Raw genomic sequence first — 23142 nt, forward strand, 5'->3', positions numbered from 1 at the left:
TTGTGGAGACCAAAAGAAAAAACTCCACAATTCTGGCATTTTGAATTTTTTTCTCGTTACGCCATTTACCGATCGGATTCTTTTTTTTTTATATTGAAAGATTGGGCGATTCTGAAGGTGGCAATAACAAATGTGTATATGTGATTTTTTTATTGTTTTATTTTGAATGGGGCGATATAATCATTTAAAATAAATATAAAAGTTTAAATTATATATTATATTAATCACCTCTGCTACACACAGGCGATGATTAGATCTGTGTGTAGCAGAATTGCTCACTTGCTATATGCGCCAACAGCTGCTCATAGCCATCTGGCAATGACAACCGCAGGGGTCTCCTGCAGACCACAGGTTGTCATGCCAACTCATCAGTGACCCACGATCATATGACGGGGTCGCCGATGGGCAGAGCCAACGACGTGCTTCCAGGAAGCACAAGTTAAATGCCGCTGTCAGATTAACAGCGGCATTTAACTAGTTTCTACTCGCGGCTGTTGCAGGCACATGTCAGCTGATCTATACAGCTGACATGTGCCCAGAAAGGTGCAGCCTCCACGCTGGAACCCGCACCAAACAGGGGGATAGGACGCGTGTCGAACTATTATAGGGGTTAAAGTGTGACGTGGGATGCATTTAACCCCTTCACCCTTGGGCGATTCAGTTTATTTCTTCTTCCCCTTTCAAGAGCCATAACTATTCCTCCATCAATATAGCCATACGAGTGCTTGTTTTTTTGCGGGATGAGTTGTACTTTTGAATGACACCATTAATTTTACCATATCTTGTACTGAAAAAAAAAAACTCCAAGTGCGGTGAAATTGCAAATACATACATACATACATATCCCATGTTCACTATATGGTAAAATTGACCTGGTAATATATGATTCCCCAGGTCAGTACAAGTACACAGATACCAAACATGTTTTAAAAAAAAAAACATTCCAAAATTTGTATCAAAATTTTTTGCATTTGTCGCCATTTTCCGAGACTTGTAGTGTTTCCATTTTTAGGCTCTGGATGAGGGCTTATTTTTTTGCAGCTTGACCTGGTGTTTTCTAATGATACCATTTTGGGATAGACACGATGTTTTGATTGCTTGTTAGTGGGGAGTGATTTGAACTAGTTTTCTTTAAAAATAAAAAAAAAAATGAAAGTTTATAAACTGTTTAGTCACCTTAGGAGATTGTGATTTTTGCTATACATAGCAGGACTTCTGTATGGCACAGGTGACTGGAAGATGACAGCTGTAAGTCTCCTATAAATGCCAGTCAGAAGCTGGCGTTTACAGGAGTATCGTGATGACCGGCACGGGGGTCTTCTGCAGACCCTCGGCTGTCATGACAATCCATCAGCGTCCCACGATCACGTGACAGGGGCACTGATGGGAGGCACTTGTGACATGCTTCCGGCTGACAAGTGTTAAATGATGCTGTCAGTGATTGGCAGTGGCATTTAACTTGTTAACAGGTGCAGGTGGATCTCTGATCCATCTGCGGCTGATAGAGGCACTTAATGACTGATTAAATCTGCCATCAATTGCAGGGAAAGATGTGGGCTCAGCACTGGAGACCACAAAGGCAGGGACATAGTAGATGACATACAAGTCATTGGTAGTGAAGGGGTTAATATACAAAGCACAGTACATGTACCTACTAGGATTCTAAAGTGGTGCAGAGAAAGCATCCATACAACCTGAACATTTGAAGCATTTTTTGTGATTAGCACAGTAATGCAGAACAGAAGCCAGTGCACAGGCGATAGACTTTTGTTGTCAGGCCTGTGCCCTGGAGGAGCCTGCGCAAGCCACTCAGCCTGCGCAAGCCACTCAGGTCATATAGAACAGGACTGAGTAGGACTTAAAGTAGCAGAAGGGAGTGCCATAAACATGGAACAAGAATATTTTACACAAAGCTTTTCTTCCTTCACCATTCGATCAAAAAAAAAAAAAAAAAAAAAAAGTGAAATTTAGAGTCTTTGTTTTTACACCTTTCAAGTTGCAGCAAAAACCTGGCAACACGTTTGTGTTCAATAAGATTAGAACAAAAAAAAAAAAAAAAACCTTTAAGTTTTGGTTATTAACATGCCTTAAAAAAAAAAAAAAAAAAAAATCAGATCTTTGTCAACTGGGCTGTATGTCAGTGTTCATGCTAAGCTGTAGCTTTCATTGATACCATTTTGCGGTTCTCATGGCTTTTTAGTGTATTTTTTGGGGAAGTGGGTTGACTAGAAAAATAACAATTCTGACATTTAATTATTATTTTTTCTTTAACATGGTTTGCGGAGTTAATTTAATATTTTGATAAGCATTTTTGCTGTGTCCATGAAAAATTAGCCATCTTTAATTTATATCTTAGGATGGGGAAAAGGAAGTGAACTTAAAACAAAAAAGGAAAAAAGTTCCCCTAGGGGAACTAACCAGAGATTGTTTGATTGCTGCAACTAAATCATATTGTAATATTATACATACACCCTTATGCATGAAGAATGGCAGCGATAAAGGCCTTCAGTAGGCCCACGGATACCATGGCAAACAGACAGCAATCAACAATTGTGTTGTGTGGGGCAGGAATGTGAGCCCAACCGATAATATACCACTTAAATGCCACTACCAACATCCACCATTAACATTTCAGTTGTTCGCATACCACAGCCAGCACCAGCCAACAGCTTTTAAGCTCACACCATATACCCATTCCATGATGGATATACAAGTCATGGTGTGGTAAGCAGTTAAGCAAAAAAACTTAGTATTTTTATACATTAGAAGTAAATTATTCATTGTCATGTAATTGACTGCATGTGTGTTAAAAAGGGAACTTGTCAATTCATGCACCCCAAAACACATACAGAATGAATAGATCCTAGCTACACGATTGCTGACAGGTATACATTTCCCTAAGAAACGCTCGTGTTATTCAGAAAAAGTTTGAAAAGCCACCATTCTAGGCGACTGACCGGTCTCTTGCCAAGTACACATATGGACGAGACAAGTAAATCACCTGGAACAGTGGGAGAATAGCTGGACCGGCCTGTACCCGACTCGTTAAGTCTGAAGATCTGGTTGGGGACTATAGGTAGATGCTTTAAATAAAAAAATGCCTAGCTGAAAGCATGCACTCCAGCACAGATTCATGGTTTGGGTTGCATAAAATCAAGTGACAGGTTGCATTTAATAATGTAGATAAGCTACACAGCTAAATGGTCACACATGGTTACTCATAAAGTAAGGTTTCATATTCACTGACAGCAAGCAGATATCTTAAATATTAGGATAAAGTAAATAATCAGGTTGTAACTTATCAATTTCATAGTGTCTTGCCTTTGACACTTGGCAGAGTACTTTAAAAATTGTATAGTATACTAGTTTCATAATTACAAGTAGTAAAAAGAACGCACCTTCTACTGCTCGTTTGAAGAATACTTTGCAGCTGCCACAGGTTAATACTCCATAATGACACCCAGACGCTTCATCTGAACACACCAAACAAAGTTTTGGGGGTGGTCCGGTGCTTGCAGATGAAGTGGACGGAGAAGGACTCGCATCAGATCTCATGGCAGGGCTGTGGAGAAAAAAAGACCCAAAAAAAAAAAAAGCATTATATTGGATTTATCCAGGTAGTATAGGGAAAGATGAGGCTGGCAAGAATGTGGCCCAACATTCTACAATGGTTGCTCCGAAAATAAGGCCTCCTATATTATGATGTTGACCAATATCTGAGCTGGATGCTAGAGTTGTAGTAAAGGTAACCTTTCAGCTATTAACTTGTTACATTCAATGTCATCCAGCAGATAGCAAAATTGTGTTTCACAGATACATGTATGAAAACTAAAGAGAATTCCTCCATCCGGGGGAAAAAAAAAAAAAAAAAAAAAAAATGCACCCGACACCTGTTGTAGGTTTACAGAGACCTAGTGGATGTGGACATACGAAGTGGTGCATGTCAATGTTGGCAAAGGTATGAGAAAGACAACATTTATCAGCTCTTCTGTGCAAATTGGTGGATTAAAACTATGGAATTGTATTCAGTGCTCATTGTTGGCTTCAATGTTGCCAACATAATGCATTGGACACTATCGCAAAGTTTGCGCCAGGAGGGTCCCGCAGATGTCTACATAACAAGGGTGCTGACTGATTTACATCTGATGCGCTGCTGGCCCAGTGAGCACACTGCAAAGGTTAACTGGACTGTCCTACAACATACACCATAGTCAGGAGAACATTTGGCTATTTGTCCCCATGGACTACTAGCAAACACATTTAAAGGCCAATGCCACACATCCAGCATTCATGTCTGTACATATCAAGGTACAAACTGTCTGCATGTACCCCACACATACCCTACCCGAGGCTATATAGTGTTGGGTCAGTCCATGCTCGGACCATGAATCAGACCCAACATTGAGAAACTGGTTCCCTTTTTAAGCACAATAAGGGGGAGACTTTACCAAAGTAGGGTAGAGTGCATTGTGGAAATCTATACAGCATTCTAGAATACAGGGGCTGGCCCAACACAAAGACCTATTCTACTCATGTCACCATGATCTAGTCGACATTGCTGGTCTTAATCCGGTACCTCCCCTCCTTGCAATAGTTATCTCCTTCTTGCTTCATGTGGATGACACATCCTAGGTCATCCAGTGTCCTATTTTGCTCCTGTGTAGGGGCTCTTCTCTACCCTGCCAAGGACAGAGCAAAGTACTGTAATTCACATGAGTGGGGAATGGGCAAAGTGTGACAGCGCACTACAAAACTTTGCTCTGCCCTCAACAGGCCAGAGAGAAGTACGCCTGTGCAGGAGCGTGATGCAGGACACTGTAGGCCATGTCATCTACATGAAGGAAGAAGGGGGACTGCGATCGCAAGAGAGGAGACGCTGGATCAAGGTCAGCGACACCCATTGGACCGGACAGTAGGAGAGTATAACAAAAGCCATTTGTGTTGTGTAGAGCCCATTGGGGACATACGTACAGCATTCTAGAATGATTTCTATGAGAGGTTACAGGTGCTGGCCCTACTTTATAGGGAGAAAAACTTGGTGACAGTTCCCTTTAACTTGTCAGTTGAATTGGTCAGAGCCAAATACAAAATGTAGTATTCAGTCTGTAAATGTCTGAAGTATCACATTTAAACCTGTGCTTTGAAATGGTAATTTCCTTCTGTCAGATAACAACAATCGATTTCTTCAAACCTAACATTTAATTCATAAGCAAAGCCCCAGAGATATGTAATGACAACTGTGTAAAGCCTACTTCTAATAGCAAGCAATAAGAAATGAAGGAACCCTACGGCATGGGTGCAGCATCAATGCAAGGTCATGAATGACATCACACCCCTTCAGTTTACTTTGCAGGTGCCTAGTACTCAGCACAAGAGTTTGCGGTCACATGGAATATGAAAATAGCCTGTCATCTCCAATTTGCCTTCAATTCAATTCCCTCAATATAACAAGCAGAAAGGGGGATTGTGATCCACTGACCGTGCTTTGTGCAGAACACAAATTCTGCAACTAGTCAGTATGGGTTCTTCAAAAAACTACTCAGATTATTTCATGCTGGTTTAATGCTGCCATGTATGGAAACTAAGACTAGCAGAATGCTTCACAGCTCAACAATGGACAAATCTCACATTGATGGCCATACTGAGGTGCTGATAGGAGTACACGACTTCATATAATATTAATACATACAGTATTCATCCCTCCATCAATATACAAAAAGTCTAGAGTGGATTACTCTAACCTTTGTTCCTACATATGAATACCCAGAGAATGTACAAAACCACACAAAAAAATTAAAGTAGTGTTTAAATAAAATTTAGTCCAAAAACATGGTTTTAAAAAGGAGCAAACAGACGGAGACCCCTTAAAAAGCATTATCCACAGAAACATGTGTAACAATTGTAACTGGATTCCTCATATTGCCACAGCATAATGCTGATAGATGTAAAGAGAAGCACAAATATACAGAATTAACTGAAACCAATAGGTCACTGCTCATCCATAATATATGTAGTATGGGGACCACCACAAACCTGTGGGGGATTGTGGTGGTCCCCATACTACATATAATATGGGTAAGCAGTCATATCTGTTTCAGATCCTTCCGTATATTTGTGGCTCTCTTTACATGCATCAGCATTATGCTGTGGAGATATATGGGAGCCAATTGCAATTGTTAAACCTGTATCTGTGGATAATGCTTTAGAAAGGGGTCCACACACACACACTATAAATGAGGTAGTGATATGGTAGAAGCGAGTATGTCCAGTAATGCTATAAGCTACAGGACAAATAAAACAAGTCCAGAATTGTTATCTATGCTCCCTGACTATGTATGGAGAGTGATTTTATAGTCTGCACAGTAAATACCATTTACAGAGACGCAGGCATAAGATTGCAGTACACCCATGTAATACAGTGTGCCTAGAACTAGAGGCCCAGGGACAATCTTGTTTTACATGAACTGAAACTGCGCCATTGAAAGAAGCTCCTGGGTTATTTAAATGAGCATTGGACTAAGTCTGCATAAATCAATAGCACAGGTAAACAAGAAACTCATTTATCTTGTGAGGCTTCCTTCTCCACTTAGGAGCCACTTCCTTCCTCGTCTCACCATCCACTCTGGTAGGAATGGGGTGAGGAGCCAGCTCAACTGTCTTGCTGAAGACCAGATGGACTGCTAGCAGGTGCCAAAACACTTCATTATACAGGCACCTGCAGAAGGGGTGCTGAAACCAGTATAGTTGAGCTTTCTACAAAGTCTTACCTCACCCCATAGCTGGATTCACCTCTACACAGCTTAGTACTACTGTATAGATTCCTCCATGCCGCTGCAGGTTTTTTGCTGTGTGCCAATTCTGAAAAGTCACCCTGCACTAGTACCATGGAAACGCTGAAGAATTTTATTGTAGCATCCAACAAAATCCCAGATATCTTGCTCCATCTTACAGTTTTTCCAGATAAAACCGCAACAGGAGCTCTATTGTTACGAATACATCATATCCACAACCATGTGTCAAGCTAAAAAACTATTGGAAAATACAAACAACCGCACAATATGGTTAATGTTTTTTTTTTTGCCAATAAGAGCACAATTTCACATACCATGGCGCCTTTACATAGGACTGCATAGTCCAGTTACAGATTATGTGGGAAAATGTGTATTGGCCTAAAACAATGCTTACCAGACCCTTTATTCTCATAGGAGAGCAACCATTGCTAAAGGCGCCTGACCGTACCTTACTGAATATTCAAAGGTTTTCAATATGTATGGTCACTGCTGTTTCAACAAGCATTGCATAAAATCAATAGTACATGTGAAGGTAAAACTTTGATTCAGAAGCATATTTCTATGATTAACTTAAAATTCTCACCTCAAAAAATAAAGTATACATCTTTGCTTGCAGGTCATCTTTACAGCTATACTTCTTAATTCGTACCAAATACGTTTTTCCATGCCATTGCTTTTAATGTGCTACATAGCGAACTGCAAGAACTCCTCGTCTCTCTGTACTGTGTATGGGACACATTACAGCCAAAATGTCACAGGATGAAACTCTGCTGCCTTCAATTGTCAGGACAATTACACAATTTTCCGACAAGTGATGGACGGGCCGCAGCAGTTTTCCCTACTAGGCCAGTTATTGGGGAACTCCGTGAGCGTATGGCATATACACCTCCGATTCCAACGCATGGAACATCCATACACCCATGGTACGGTCACTGCCAACTCCACAATAGCAAAAGGAACTAGCTGCCACCAATTGTTTATATAGGCAGGTGGTTTCAGGTGTGCAGTTTACAGAGCAAGCGGAACAAAGCTATTCTATATATATCACACAATGAGAAAAAGTACTAAACCTGTGTCACAAATGACTCAGTTTAGCGGCAGGAAGAACTCCTCAGAGCAACAGCCAGAACCAGGAATAGTGTCTTCCAGAACTGACAAACCCAAACTCTGGATTTTTATTAGATCGAGATAACACCCACATACCTTCGATTGGCGAGCTCGTACAGGGGTCTGGTCATGGGATGCGTTAGGTCTTAAGATTATGAGATGCCCAACTTTCAGGATATCTTTGCCCCTGGAGTTCCCAGGCAGGAGATATTGTAGTCCTGTTTCCCATCACAATGGGATTGTTTTTCTATAAAGATGAAACATGGCATGGATAGCATAATCCATCTGATGATATTAAGATGGAGGTGTTAGGCTGGCCTTACAGTGACGTGAGTGAATGAATGTGTTAGCCACGTTGCCGAAAATATCAGATCGATGCAATCCCGAATATTTATCATTGACTACTGGCTCCAGTGTCTAAGAATTCCTCTGAACATAGGAAGCTCTTACCTCAAAAGTGTACTTCTCCACCCAAGTACACAAATCCTAGACTTGGTGGCTAGCTTTCAGCAGTTCTCCTGTTAAAATATGTTTACTGCAGGAGGTCTTACTTCAATGGAGGTTGAAGTGTCAGCTCTCACTTCCTCAGTTATAATTAATCTCAACGTGAGGGTGATAAGTCCCCTCTCCGGAGAAGTAGTTATGGCTATGCAATTTTTCTCTACGATCTTTAGTTCGCAGAAAATTGTAGGTAAAGGATGTAGAATGGAACATTTATGAAAATACAAGCGCCAATGGTCAAACAGAGTAACCACACACGTCTATTAAGTTAAAGACTGATCAGATTCAGCACAAAAAAAAAAAAAGCTGCAAAGATTTGGGATGAGATTGGGCTTTTCAAATTCTGTGCATGTTGAAGACAAAATCCAAAGTAGACTGATGGATATGTTGCACAAATTTAACTGTGGATTTCACTAGATTTAAGCAACATCATTCTTGCTGACCTGGTCCAGCATCCAATCCATTCTGGTCCTTTATCGCAGCTAGATCCAGGGTAGTTTCATTCTGCTCAGGTGCAGGCCACAGAAGCTCACTTGTCTGTCAGGGGACTGGACTGATTATTGGACCAACCAAAGTTTTTGCTCAACTCCAGATTTTTTACTTTAAAGGCTAGGTGCAGACTATTGTATTTTTTTTGTCAGCTGAGAAAATCAAATCAATTATGCCAATCACACTCTGATCAGTGTGCTCAGATTCACTCAGATGTCATCCGAGTGCAGTCCGAAGTTTCCTACGCACTCATTGACTTGCATGGCAGAGTGTGATCTGAATATCAGATCAAACCTCAGTCTCACAGCATGCCAATCAGAGGGAAAAAAAACAAACAAACCACACAATTTGGACAGGAGGACGACCCCATAGGATAATACTAGCCCGAGTGCAAGCTTATGTTTTGCTGGATCACACTCAGACCAATAATACAGTCATCTACACGAGCCCCAATGTCAATCTATATACAAAATTGACATGCATTACCAACTGGTGAATTTTGCTGCAGATCTGGCCTTCCTCCACAGGGGTCCATTCACATCAAGGTCAAGTGATGTGATTTATAGTTTATTTTTTTGCCATTATATTCATAACAAATCTTGGAACCAATAAATCCACATGCACTTTAAGCATTTAGGAAGAGATCAGATTAAAGGGTTTTTCCCACGAACAAAAGTTAAAGGGGTATTCCCATCTCCAAGAACCTATCCCAATATGTAGTAGGTGTAATATTAGCAAATAACTACAATTATAAATGTAGTATAGTATTTTTGATTTGCCATGTCACTTCTCATGTCCAGGCATTGCAGGACCTTCGGTATCCATGGTTACGTCCACTGATAAAGTGACAGCTAGCTGCTAGTGGTTGTAGCCGTGGATACCTAAGGTCCTGTATTACCTGCACATGAGGCAAGTGGCATAGCGAATCAAAAATACTATACTACATTTCTAATTGGAGGTATTTGGTAATATTACTACACCTACTACATATTGGGATAGGATCTTGGAGATGGGAATACCCCTTTAATTCTAAAAATTGTCTGTCTGACCGTGTAAGGAACATACCACATCTCCTGGGCAGGGGAGGAAGCAAAAGACAATACAGACATTACAGCAGAGGATCACAGCTGATTCTTTCTGTGAGGTAAAACATTTCACTGCCTGTTTTTAAACAATATTTTACCTCACAAAATTAATCCTCTGCTGTAATGTCTGTATTGTCTTTTGCTTCCTCCCCTGTCCAGGAGATGTGGTATGTTCTGTACATGGTCAGACACAGACAATTTTTAAAAATTAAACTTTTGTTTGTGGGAAAACATTTTTAAATAGAAACGACTTCAGGGAGAGAGGTAAAGCAGAGAAGAAAAACCCTGCACATTTGAACAGCAGTGTTCCTAATTTATTCCCATTTGTAAAACCACGTGGTTTTTGAAGACAACTTGGGGGAGGGGGCTACCCTGCCATTGTGCACAGTCTAAAAAGGGACTGTCAGCACAGAAGGACTGTTCAAACAAAGCACAGGTGCTTGATGCATAATGGAGTGACCAAACATTAGCATGCATCTTCCCTCCATCTCCACCCCCACGTTTATAGCTTTGCTTTACTAGAGTCAGTGAAGGCCAGATTGATGGAACACAGGTGGGAAGGTGCACTCAAATATTTGGCCACCCCAAGGGTGTACTTGAAATACAAAGGCTACAAAACAAATGCGCTATATATACACACAATCACATGCAATAAAAGAAAAAAGTACTAAACCTGTAAACTCCGATAATTATTGAAGATTAGCCACTTTTCGGCAAACCTGTGCCTCTAACACACCTGGCTGTAAGACAAAACCTTTCACCAGACAAGAACCAGGAGAACAGGAACACTTGGCACTGCCTCATGACCACAGCACACAGTCTGCCAGCAACTGCAGAAGAATTTTTATAGCAATACTCAATCCCATTAGTTTAATTCTGGGTACTTCTAACCTGGCAGTCAGTGGAGGCCAGGAATAGTGGAAAATTCCTATTCCTGCAGCATAGGGTGACCAAATACACCACTTTTAAATAATTATAGAAGTAGAAATTGATATGAAACCATTTAGTACAAGAGCTCTATATATGCATACACACTTGTCATACTCGAGTTGTCTGAAGCACTTTATCTGAAAGACTGTCTGCAGCTTATTACAGTGTTAACATGTGCAGCACTGATAGCCCATACAATAGGATGTCAGACAGAAACCAGATGTGGACCACAAGATAGTAAACAGTCTCCAACTAGGCCGAACTGGACCTTGCCTTTTATATGATGGCACGTGAAGGATTTCTCACATACTATGAAAAATATAATGTCTCATGGCGGCAAACTATATTGGCACGTGGCGTAACCCGCACAAGGTCTCCACATGTGCTGCAAGTCTCACCACAAGGTTAATAGCTTACGTTATTTTACATCAATAAGCTCAAAAAAGGTCACAGGAACAAAAGTTTTGATAAACTAAAATTTTAAGGAGGTAAACTAAATTTTTCAAGTGTAGGAATGGAGGCCACTTAGTATTCGAGTTAAAAGGAGGAAGGTGTGGGCATTTAGGGTTAGTGACGTAGTATACACATGGATCCTATTAAGATGCATCTTTTTAATCTGTAGATGTCTTGTCAAAGCAGCCATAATGGAAATAGCCAGTCCTCTGAAGGGGATAAGAAGCCAATAGACTGGTATACATACAAAACACAAGCCCAGTATAATACAAGCTAATGTGTCTATACACACTAAAAATAATTTATTAAATACCACAGTATCCCAGGGAGCCGAATCTAATTTGGGCTTTGGCATGTTCAGCAGGCAATCCATCTAGTCAGATAAATGACAATATTTACTGGGCCGTGTGGGAAGTTGCCAGATTCAATACTGTCTGTGAACAGCTTGCCAAGGGTAAAAATAATGCAACACAAGTAGTTATTGCAAGGGACAACCAAAGTACACAATCCAGGCTCCAGAAGACACTCTGCGGTTTAGTGGGGGTGGGCAGACGCTCCGGAGAAGGATACAGGCTCTTTAATCCAACACTTCTGTTACCTGGACTAATCTCCACCAGATTAGGAATACATGCAGAGTTGTTTTCGCTCTAGTATGTTAAATTGACATGTTTTTGTGTAATGCCTTGTGTACTAGAGAAGCTTAAGGAACTACTGTTTAAGGTCTCATTTTCAGATGTACTTTATGGGGGGGGGGGGGGGGGGTACTCCTCTGGATGGATAGATTTTATGAAATGAATAAGAAACTTTGTAATATATGGTTTTCAGTAAATGCAGACTTTCCATAGTGCCTTGAGCAGCAGCTGCAATCTCCCATCTCTGTAATGGGAGAGTTCAGAGGGAAGGAGCTAAAGGCAGGCAGACATTCTGCTGCAAGTTCTCCTGATAAGCCCGCAACACCAGGACCTGGGAGTTCCCACAAATTGACATTAGTACATCCTGGTGATTCTGCGGACAAATTATGTGCCCAGCGCCATCACCACAAGATCTTAGCTTAACTGAGCCAAGCGCCAGCACAGACCCTGCCTGTTTAACCCTCTAAATCCCACAATCAACAACAATCACAGCATATAGAAGGTTGTGAGAAGGAGGAAGCTTCCTCACCCCAGCAAATACCCTGCAATGCATAAATAGTCCAAAGAGTAGACAAAACTTGAAGTCCCATAAAATGGACTAATTAAAGGGAACCGGTCATGTCATTTGTATAATGTAAACGGCCCCCAGGTCACAATTAGTGATCCAACGTGCATCTCTAACACGCTTTTTCCATGAAAATCGCTGCTATACTCATTTACCTAAACCATTTTATATACTTAGAACTTACTTGCTAATTCAGTCATAGGGGTGTTCATTATTGTATTCAGTTATGGTGGTTTCCACCCACTCAAACTTGCATTCTGTCTGAGTGTTTGCTGCGACGTCATCTTACTAGTGGCAGTCAAATTCCGTGCTTGTGCAGTTTTCAGTATTAGCCAGCTTGCAGTGTGTGACATCCGCGCTTGAGCAATGCGGAGGCTTAAGCCGCGCTTGCACATTGTCCACAGGGTCCCTGCGTGTGCGCCGTGAACCTGTGTGCACACGCGTGGGGACCCCCCATTGTCAATGCACAAGCGTGGCTTAAGCCTCCGGATTGCTCAAGCGCGGATGACACAGACACACACACACCAAGCTCGCTAATACTGAAAACTGCGCAAGCATGGAGTTTGACTGCCACTAGTCCGATGAAAATATGAATAAACTAGCTATTGAGCCCGTTCTACGCCCGGGTGGCGAGCATTTTTATTGGTATATGGTTGCCCATGCTGGTATGTGCTGCCCCCATCCTGGCATGCATGGCACCCCTTCAGCTTTGTGTAGGCAATCCTTTGAGAAATGCTAAGTGAAATACATGATGGGTAAGGAAAAGAAAGTTCCTTCACATACAGTGCTGGCAGAATGTAGATTGAGAAATTGCCCACATGAAGCCATAGCCAAGCAAAGTTAAGTTACAAAGCATTTAAACAGTTCTTGGACAGTGTCTACACCAAAGGTTTTTTTTTTTTTTTTTTTTTTTTTTTTTTTTTAAAGATGGTTGAGCCATGAACATTAAAGCATACCAATCAACATAAAACTGTTAGAAAAGTAAAGGGATACTCAAGGGGTCATTAAGTGAACAGGACAGGTTTTACTCTTAGTAATTTTAAGGATGACGAGGTTTAACTGCCAAGATAGCACCACATTCCCTTCATTGGCTGTTCTCTGCGAGGACATTCTCATCCACTCAGCTGCGGTTGTGCCAATGCGCAGGCAAAGACTGGCAAAGATGCAGAGATAAAGCAAGGCAGCACCAAGACCTCAGACAAGTTGTAAGAGGCTACAAGACACTTTCCTTACAATGTAAAGAACTGTCTCCTTAATGAGGATGTACTAAGGTGCATGTACGGTAGATTGTATTGAACTGGTCTCACCTTTATAGGTAGACAACCAACATGTAAAAAGGTGATTCCAAGGCAAAAATAATAAGTCCCACATAAAAGGGAGTGCTGAAAAGAGGTTTTGAAACTCGGACAGTGATCAAACAAGGACCAGAAAGGAAAGTGCCTTTTTCAGCCAAGAGATTCATCATTTATGACATTTGAAGAAACTGGAGATACTACTTGTTTCCCAAGCCAGCCTTAAGTATCATTAGAAGGGAAACTAAATCCAGCCACCTCCAATCCAAGTCTGCGCAAACACGAATTTTATACTTGCAATACCAAGCTTGCACGCCAATCCACCAACTACAGTATAGGCCATCATGACCAGAAGGCAACTCTGGAAGTCCGGAAACATGTGCTGAGGGACAATATTGGAGAAGTTCCATCTTTCCATGCACGCTATTCCTACAGAGAACAGCTCCACACATTGGTTTCAGAATAGCCTGGGTTTTGGACAGTGTTCTAGAGCAGGCTTTAAGTGGACACACTTTCCTATATTTGTGTAGTATTGCATAGAAAGTCTCTTGTGATGGCTTCTTAAGAGGGAAGGTTTTCCAAGTAATTGGAAACAAAACAAAACAAAAAAGACGGCATTAAATAATGGCCAAATCCTATGTTGTGGGAACATTCAGGGGGAGCCACACAAGTCAACCAAACCCAAGATTCTTGTTGGCCAGATACATCTGATTACTCAATAGTAGAAATCCCATCAATACCACCACAGGCAAGATTACACAGATACACAGTATCTCATCATTCACAACAGGGAATGGACTGTACACCGACCTCTGCACAGGCCAAAGAGCATGCTTAGAAAGCCCTCCCATAGAAGTCAATCATCCCCAGTCTGGTATAGGACCTCTAAAGAGCACATCTGCATAACAGCAGCTTAGGAAAAAACAACATACAGACTAGCTGTAAATTATAAACTATATATTCCCTTTACAATGTATGCAGACAGAAAAAAAAAAAAAATAACACAAGTAACCCTATTTGGTAGTTTTAAAATACAATATAAAACAGAGCCAAAACTCCACCCCAGCCATTAGACCTTTCGCCTTCAACGAAGGAGGAAACAATAAGCAAGTCTTTTAAGCATGCACTTGTGGTGCTTTCTACCCTACTGATCTTACAAATTTCTTTCCATTTGCAATAAAAACAAAACACATTCCAAAGGAACAGCAGTTTCTTTCATTTCACTGCTGTGCACAAAAAAAAATGAAAAGGAAGTTTAGAAGCACTTTGAAGTGTGGACAGAAAATCTGCTCCCAAAGCAAGTGTAATGCGGTGAGGAAAGTGACATTAATACAATTATATCTCATGTCCTTCAAATGCGAGCCTGATTAGAGAATGCACGCTTTCTTCACCACCTAGTAAGAGCTGCTGCCACATTGCCAGGAGGAGGCGCAGCATTAGGAATCCAGCGTGGGCTCACATGTGGCATGTGTTCTGTGCTGCAGATGTTCACAGCAGACCGTATCCGAGCCAAAAAAAACCCCACAAGAGGCAACGTCTATTCCTGCACACAGGCCTTGGGCAGATATGCTCATGTTTACACCTAGATACAGACTTCTCCTGCAGTATTGTAGTCATCAAGAGGATAAAGGTAAACTTATCCTGAGTTTCATGTATCCCTGTATAGGATGTGTTGCCCTCTACTTTACCTGCATTGTATTTTAAAAATGGCAAAAAAAAAAAAAATTAAAATTGTCCATATACTTCTTAAAAAGGGTATTCTAATGTTATGAAGCTGTGGTATAGATAGAACTAAGCCAGTCAATTACAATTGCTACTTTTCATTCTAGCTGCTGTCATTCTCCTGCTGGGAGCTTTTATTTAACACATTGTACAGCTAGTTTCCAAAGTGCTTGACCAACAGCCTTGCAGAGTATGCATAGTAGCTATACTCCAGTACAGGAGTTAAGGGGTACTCCCATCTCTAAGATAAATATTAGCAAATACCTTCAATTAGATATGTAGTATAGTTTTTTGATTCACTATGTTGCCAACCCCATGTGCAGGGCATTGCAGTAGCTTCAGTATCTATGGTTAAGATGACTAAAACTCACTACATCAGTGGTCATAACCATGATACCCAAGCTACTGCAATGCCCTGCACATGGGGTAAGAGACAGAAATGTAGTTCTTCTGAAGTTAAGCAGTTAGCTTCTCTCCTCCTCGGCACCTCTTGAACAGTTTAGCAAAATCACAATCCCCCATTCTTGCCAGTTTTCATTTGATTCTTGTGTGTTCAAGGCATAGTAAACGCTAGGCAAGTATTGAGCTAATGTAGACTTCAGAACAAGCATGGACAGACCATTAATGTGTCAAAGTAGCATGATCAGACCAGCAGAAGTTACTGGACCAGAATGGTCACTAAAGCCATGCCCGAACTCTCCAGCAACAAAGAAGGTGGAGACTGGAAAGTTGTGTGCTGCTCAAGACAACTTGAAAATCAGGCCATGTTCACATGTCCAGCAATCTGTTAGAAGGCAATCCTACCATTTAGTGGAACCAGCTTAGATTTTTCAACGACTACCTATAAAAAGGTGGATCCGTTTTAATTACAGAGATTTCAGCTTGTGTCATGACTTTCCATGGCTTTTTGCACCTCTCTACATGTGTCCAATAATTTTTACCTGTGTCATTTCTCATTATTACACATCACTTAATTTATTAGACATTATGGTTTGATTTTTGCCTGTGTGGATTAGATGGGTTGCTACAGACATCTGGTGAGAATTTCATGTCAACAGCACCTTTAGAAATATATTTACCGTATATTCCGGCATATAAGACGACTTTTGAAGACTGAAAAATCTTCTGTCTAGTCTGGGGTCGTCTTATACGCCGGTAATGCTTTTGAACTTTCAGAAATTGACATGTGGGGATACTCTGGGGGTGTTAATAAGCTGCCGTGGCTGTATCCCTGCCATGTCGGAGTTAATATAAGGTGGAGGGAGTTAAAATACGGCGGCGGTAGGTCCAGACAGTCAGCGCTTCTGTGCTGAAACTGACACATCGCTGCGTATTCCCAGCTCCGGACACAGCGCAGGGCTTCTGTGCCGACAGCTTTCACTTGTCACAGAAGCGCTGCGCTGTGTCCGGAGCTGGGAAGTTCGCATCGCTTCTGTGACAATATATGAAAAGCCGGCAATTCAGCAGCGGCATAAGCCGGCACCCGACAATTTAGAATAGAAAGAATAGAGCTTCACACATAGATTAGATAGAAACATGTCAGTCACATATATATGAAGTACAGTGACAGTATTGCTTACTGTACTTGTCATTTAGTGTAAAGGATTTATTAAAACAAATAATAGTGTTTTCATGCACAGTCTCTTTAAAAAAGCCGGCCGGCAATTCAGCATCTGTACCCGACAATTTATAACAGAAAGATAGAGCATCACACATAGATAGAAACAGGTCAGTCACATATATAGTAAGTACAGTGACAGTGTTGGTTACTGTACTTGTCATCTAGTGTTAAAATAACGGATTTATTTAAAAAAAATTGGCGTGGGGTTCCCCTTAATTTTAGTCTCTAGCGGAGGTTAAGCAGACGGCTGGGGCAGATGTTTGAAGCCTGGGAAGGGGGTAATACCCACGGAGCTTCCCAGGCTACTAATATCAGCCCCCAGCTGAATACATAGCCTTTACTAGCTATTAAAATGGGGGACCCCCCAAAAAAAATGACGTGGGGTCCCCCCTAATTTAATAGCTAGCAAAGGCTAGGCAGACAGCTGGGGGCTGATATTAATAGCCCAGGAAGGGAGCCATGAATATTGGCCCCCTCCCAGGCTAGAAACACCAGCCGTCAGCCGCCCCAGAAATGGCGCATTCATAGGATGCGCCAATTCTGGCACTTAGCCTCGCTCTTCCACGCTGCCCTGGTGCGGTGGCAGGGGGTAATAGGGCTGGGGTTGATGTCAGCTTATAATGCCAGCTGACATCAAGCCCAGGTTAGTAATGGAGAGGCGTCTATAAGACACCCCCATTACTAACCCCATAGTAAAAGTTAAAAAAAACACAAACACCCAGAATAAAGTCCTTTAATTGAAATAAAACACAATTCTTTATTGTTCTAAATTAAACCATACTTACCATCACGCCCATTCCAGCTGAAGCCAACGATCTCCTGCAATAAAAGAAAAATAATAAAGCAACATCATCCTTACCTTTCCATGGTTCCCAGGACAGCTTCAGCTCTGCTACATCGAGATGACAGGCTGGACCGCAGCAGAACGCTGCCATCCAGCCTGTCATCCCGCAGACACTGAGAAGCGCAGGCATGCTTGCGCTCCTCAGTGTCTGACTGTGACGGCATCCAGATGAGCCGACAATGAACTCTGCTCACCTCATGTACGTCACTGACAGCGTGGGAAAATTCTCCTGCACTCAGCGCTTCAGCGTGAGAATTTTCCCACGCTGTCAGTGACGTGCATGAGGTGAGCCGAGTTCATTGGACATGATCTCGGCTCATCTGGATGCCATCACAGTCAGACACTGAGGAGCACAAGCATGCCTGCGCTTCTCAGTGTCTGCCGCATGGCAAGCTGAACGGCAGCGTTCTGCTGCGGTCCAGCCTGTCATGTGAATGTAGCAGAGCTGGACTGGTCCTGGGAACCATGGAAAGGCAAGGATGAGGTTGCTTTATTATTTTACTTTTATTGCAGGAGATCGTTGGCTTCAGCTGGAATGGGTGTGATGGTAAGTATGGTTTAATTTAGAACAATAAAGGATTGTGTCTTTATTTCAATTAAAGGACTTTAAAAAAAACACAAACATCCAGAATAATTACTTTACTAGAAATTCATGGTGGTCATGTCTAATATTGGCGTGACCCCATGAATTTTGGGCTTAGGGCCAGCTGATAATGCCAAGCTGGCCCTAACCCCTTTATTACCCAGTGAGCCACCGCACCAGGGCCCTGGATGAGTTGGGTACAGCGCCAGAAGATGGCGCTTCTATGAACGCGCCATTTTCCGGGGTGGCTGCGGACTGCAATTTGCAGCGGGGGGGGGGGGGGGGGGGGGGGGGCAGAAAGCTTGGGCCTCCCTGCGCTGCGGATTCCATCCCCCAGCTGCCTAGTTGTACCTGGCTGGACACAAAAATAGGGCGAAGCCCCACGTCTTTTTTTTTTTAAATTATTTCATGAAATAATTAAAAAAAAAAAGGGCTTCCCTATATTGTTGTGTCCGGCCAGGTACAAATAGGCAGCTGGTGGTTGGGGGCAGCCCGTTCCTGCCTGCTGTACCTGGCTGGACACAAAAATATGGCGAAGCCCACGTCAACATTTTTGGGAAAAATTAATTACAAAATTAATAATAATTTAGGGACTGCATTTTTATTAACCCCTCAATTGTCATTTAGTGTTAAAATAAAGGATTTTTTAAAAAGAAAATTGGCGTGGGATCCACCATCATTATAGTCTCTAGCGGAGGTTAAGCAGACGGCTGGGGCAGATGTTTGAAGTCTGGGAAGGGGGTAATACCCACGGAGCTTCCCAGGCTACTAATATCAGCCCCCAGCTGAATACCTAGCCTTTACTAGCTATTAGAATGGGGGACCCCCCCAAAAAATGACGTGGGGTCCCCCCTATTTTAATATGTTTATGAGTGACAGTTTTCCTGCTATATACCTGCATGTCATAAGAATTTAAATTAAAAAAGGACCATGTTAAATTCAAATCTGTTTTTTTTTTTTAATTTTTACCGGTGTTTGGTATGCGTTGGAAAAGGGGTAGTCTTATACGGTGAATATATCCTAAACTCTATATTTTAACAGGAAAGTAGGGGGGTCGTCTTATACACCAGGTCGTCTTATACGCCGGAATATACGGTACTTTGAAATTTGGTGACGTGTTCAATATGTGTTTGGGGATAGATAGATATAATGAAACTTCGTACAAATGATTGTTGCAGACATTGCTTCTGCTCCCAAATTTCTCAAAATTCAGAGTTACAACTCCAAAGGTCTCAAAAAGATGGAATTTTTAGCTCAGTTTCTGCTCCAGAGTCTGAGCATGCAGATTTTCAAGAGAAGTGATTTATAGTCCGATTTAAAGTCAAGCTCCAGAAAAAACTCTGCTGGAAATGAAGGGGCTAAAAGGAGTTCATTCCTGTTGGTCTTCATTGTAACAGCAGTGATGTTCACTTCCCATCAACAAATCAGACTAAAAACCATTTATAGGACAATGGGTGCACTGCATCTTTAACCCCTTCACCCCAGAGCCCGTTTTCAACTTCCTGACCAATTCTGATCAATGTCACTAAGGTAATAGCTCTGGAACGCTTCAAAGGATTACAGTGATTGAGACTGTTTTTTTTTCGTGACATATTGTACTTAATGATCGTGGTACATTTTTTTGCTTTGATGTGATTTGTATTTGTGAAAAAAATTTAAATCTGAAATTTGGCCAAAAAGATTAGAAAATTTGCAATATGAAGTGTTTATGCCCTTAACCCTTTGGCAACCTTGGGTTGTCGTTTTTTGCCTTTTCGTTTTTTGCTCCCCTTGTTCCCAGAGCCATAGAGTTTTTATTTTTTGGACAATATGGCCATGTGAGGGCTTATTTTTTGCGGGACAAGTTGTACTTTTCAACGCCATTACTAGTTTTACTATATCGTGTATGGGAAAACAGGAAAAAAATTCCAAGTGCGGTAAAATTGCAAAAAAAGTGCAATACCACAGTTGTTTTTACTTTTTTTTTTACCACGTTCACTGAATGCTAAAACTGACCTGCCATTCTTATTTTCCAGGGCATTATGAGTTCGTAGACCCCAAACATGTATAGGTTATTTTATATTTAAGTGGTGAAAAAAAAATTCCAAAATTTGGTAAATTTAAAAAAAAAAAAAAAAAAAAATAGTGCCATTTTACGAGACCTGTAGCGTCTCCATTTTTCATGATCTGGGGCCGGGTGAGGGCTTATTTTTTGCGCGCCGGGTTGACGTTTTTATTGAAAACATTTTGGGGTAGATCCAATGTTTTGATCGCCCGTTATTGCATTTTATTGCAATTTTGCGGCGACCAAAAAAGTAATTCTGGCGTTTAGATTTTTTTTCTGGTTACACCATTTACTGATCGGATTAATTCTTTTTTTATATTGATAGATGGGGCGATTCTGAACGCGGCGATACCAAATATGTCTATGTAGGTTTTTTTTTTTTATATATTTTATTTTGAATGGGGCAAAAGGGGGGTGATTTAAGCTTTTTTTTTTTTATATTTTTTTAAAAAAATTTTTCACTTACTGCATGCTTCAATAGTCTCTATAGGAGACTAGAAGCAGCAGTTGTCTGATCGGCCGTGCTACATACAGGGGACCAGCAGATCCCCTGCATGCAGCAGAAATGGTCCTGTGCCATGAGCACCGACCACTAGGTGGCGCTCATAGCGACCAGATCATGACAACCACAGGCGTCTGCTGCAGACCCTGGGTTATCATGCCCACCCATCGGTGACCCGCGATCACGTGATGGGGTCGCCGATGGGCGGGGCTTATGACGCGCAACCCGGAAGCGCGCGTTAAATGCCGCTGTCGGAGATTGACAGCGGCATTTAACATGTTAACAGCCGCGGGTGGATCGCGATTCCACCTGCGGCTGTTGCGGGCACATGTCAGCTGTAAGAATCAGCCAACATGTGCTCGGTTCAGTGAGGGCTCAGCGCAGCAGCCCTCACTGAACTGGGGGTACGCAAATGTGCGTACTAATACGGCAAGGGTTTTAAAGGGGTTAAATTAGAGTTCCGTCACACAAAATAGTTCATAAACATTTTCCCACATGTCTACTTTACATCAGCACAATTTTTGAAGCTATTTTGTTGCTAGGAAGTTGAAAAATTTCTCATTTGTACAACAAAAATTTACAAAATCGTTTTGTTGGGACCACACCACATTTGAAGTGACTTTCAGGGGTCTATACGACAGAAAATACCCAAAAGTGACACTTTTAAAAACTGCACCCTTCAAGGTGCTCAAAACCACATTCAAGACGTTTGTTAACCCTTCAGGTGCTTCACAGGAATTAATGGAATGTGGAAGGAAGTAGCAAAAATGTAACTTTTCACACAAATTTTCCTTTGGGCCCAATTTTGTATTTTTATTTTCACAAGGGTAAATGGGGAAAACCACTGTTTGGGTGCATGGCAGGGCTTGAAAGAAGGAGCGCCATTAGACTTTTTAAATGTAAAGTTTGCTGGCATGTCACCCGATATGCCTAAACAGTGGAACCCCCCCACAAGTGACACCATTTTGGAAAATACACCCCACAGGGAACTTATCCCAGGTGGTTCACAGAAGTTTATAATGTTGAGCCATGAAAATAAATATATTTTTCCCACAGAAATGTTTAGCCCTAAATTTTGCATTTTCACAAGGGTAAGAAGAGAAGTTGCACCATGCAATTTGTTGTGCAATTTTTCCAGAGTACGCAGATCTCAAAAAGGAGCAACGTTTTGGAATACAGTATAATGGAATAGTTTGAGAGTGTCATATCGCTTTTGAAGAGCCCCTGATGTGCCTAAACAGTGAAAACCCTCACAAGTGACCCCATTTTGGAAAATAGACAACCCCCCTGTCAAGGAATTTATCCAGATGTGTGGTGGGCACCTTTGACCCACAGGTGCTTTACAGAATTTTACAACGTTGATCTGTGAAAAAAGAATTTTTTCCCCACAAAAATGTTTTAGCCCCCAATATTTTCACTTTCACAAGGATAGCTGGAGAAAATGGACCCCAAAAATTGTTGAGATTTCTCCTGAGTACACAGATACCCTATATGTGATCGAAAACTACTTTTGGAGGCACAGTGCAAAGCTCAGAAGAGAACAAGTGCCATATTGGAGCTCATATGTTGCTGGACTGGTTTGGAGGGTGCCATGTCACATTGGTAGAGCCCCTGAGGTGCCAGAACAGCTGAACCCCCAATAAGTGACCCCATTTTACAAACTACACCTCTCAATGAATTCATCTAAAGATGCAGTGATTATATTCACACCACAGGTGGGTCACAGCATTTTATACCATTGGGCAGTGAAGAAAAATTACATTTTAAACCAAAATTTTTTGTTTTAGCCCCATATTTTACATTTTCACACTGGGAAATGGGTAAAACTGGCACCAAAATTTGTCCCCCAATTTCTGCTGAATGGAGAAATACGCCATATGTGACTGTACAGTACTGCTTAGCCATACGGCGAGACTCTGGAGGGATGGAGCGCTATTTGTCTCCTGGAGCACAGATTTTCCTAGAATAGTATGCGGACTCC

At 41.6% G+C, this 23142-nt stretch overlaps 1 protein-coding gene across 1 annotated transcript in view; it reads right to left on the reverse strand.

Annotated features, from left to right (window-relative positions):
- NR3C1 (nuclear receptor subfamily 3 group C member 1) overlaps nt 1-23142 on the reverse strand; it is a 146200-nt gene that overhangs the window by 62684 nt on the left and 60374 nt on the right. Inside the window, exon 3 of the mRNA XM_073651270.1 lies at nt 3399-3562. Coding sequence (XP_073507371.1) covers nt 3399-3562 — 164 coding nt within the window. The remainder of the gene's footprint in view (nt 1-3398; nt 3563-23142) is intronic.

Source organism: Phyllobates terribilis, unplaced genomic scaffold, assembly GCF_046119375.1.
Source record: "Phyllobates terribilis strain yellow unplaced genomic scaffold, ASM4611937v1 Scaffold_11__3_contigs__length_659146591, whole genome shotgun sequence".
In the NCBI taxonomy this organism is placed as follows: Eukaryota; Metazoa; Chordata; class Amphibia; order Anura; family Dendrobatidae; genus Phyllobates; species Phyllobates terribilis.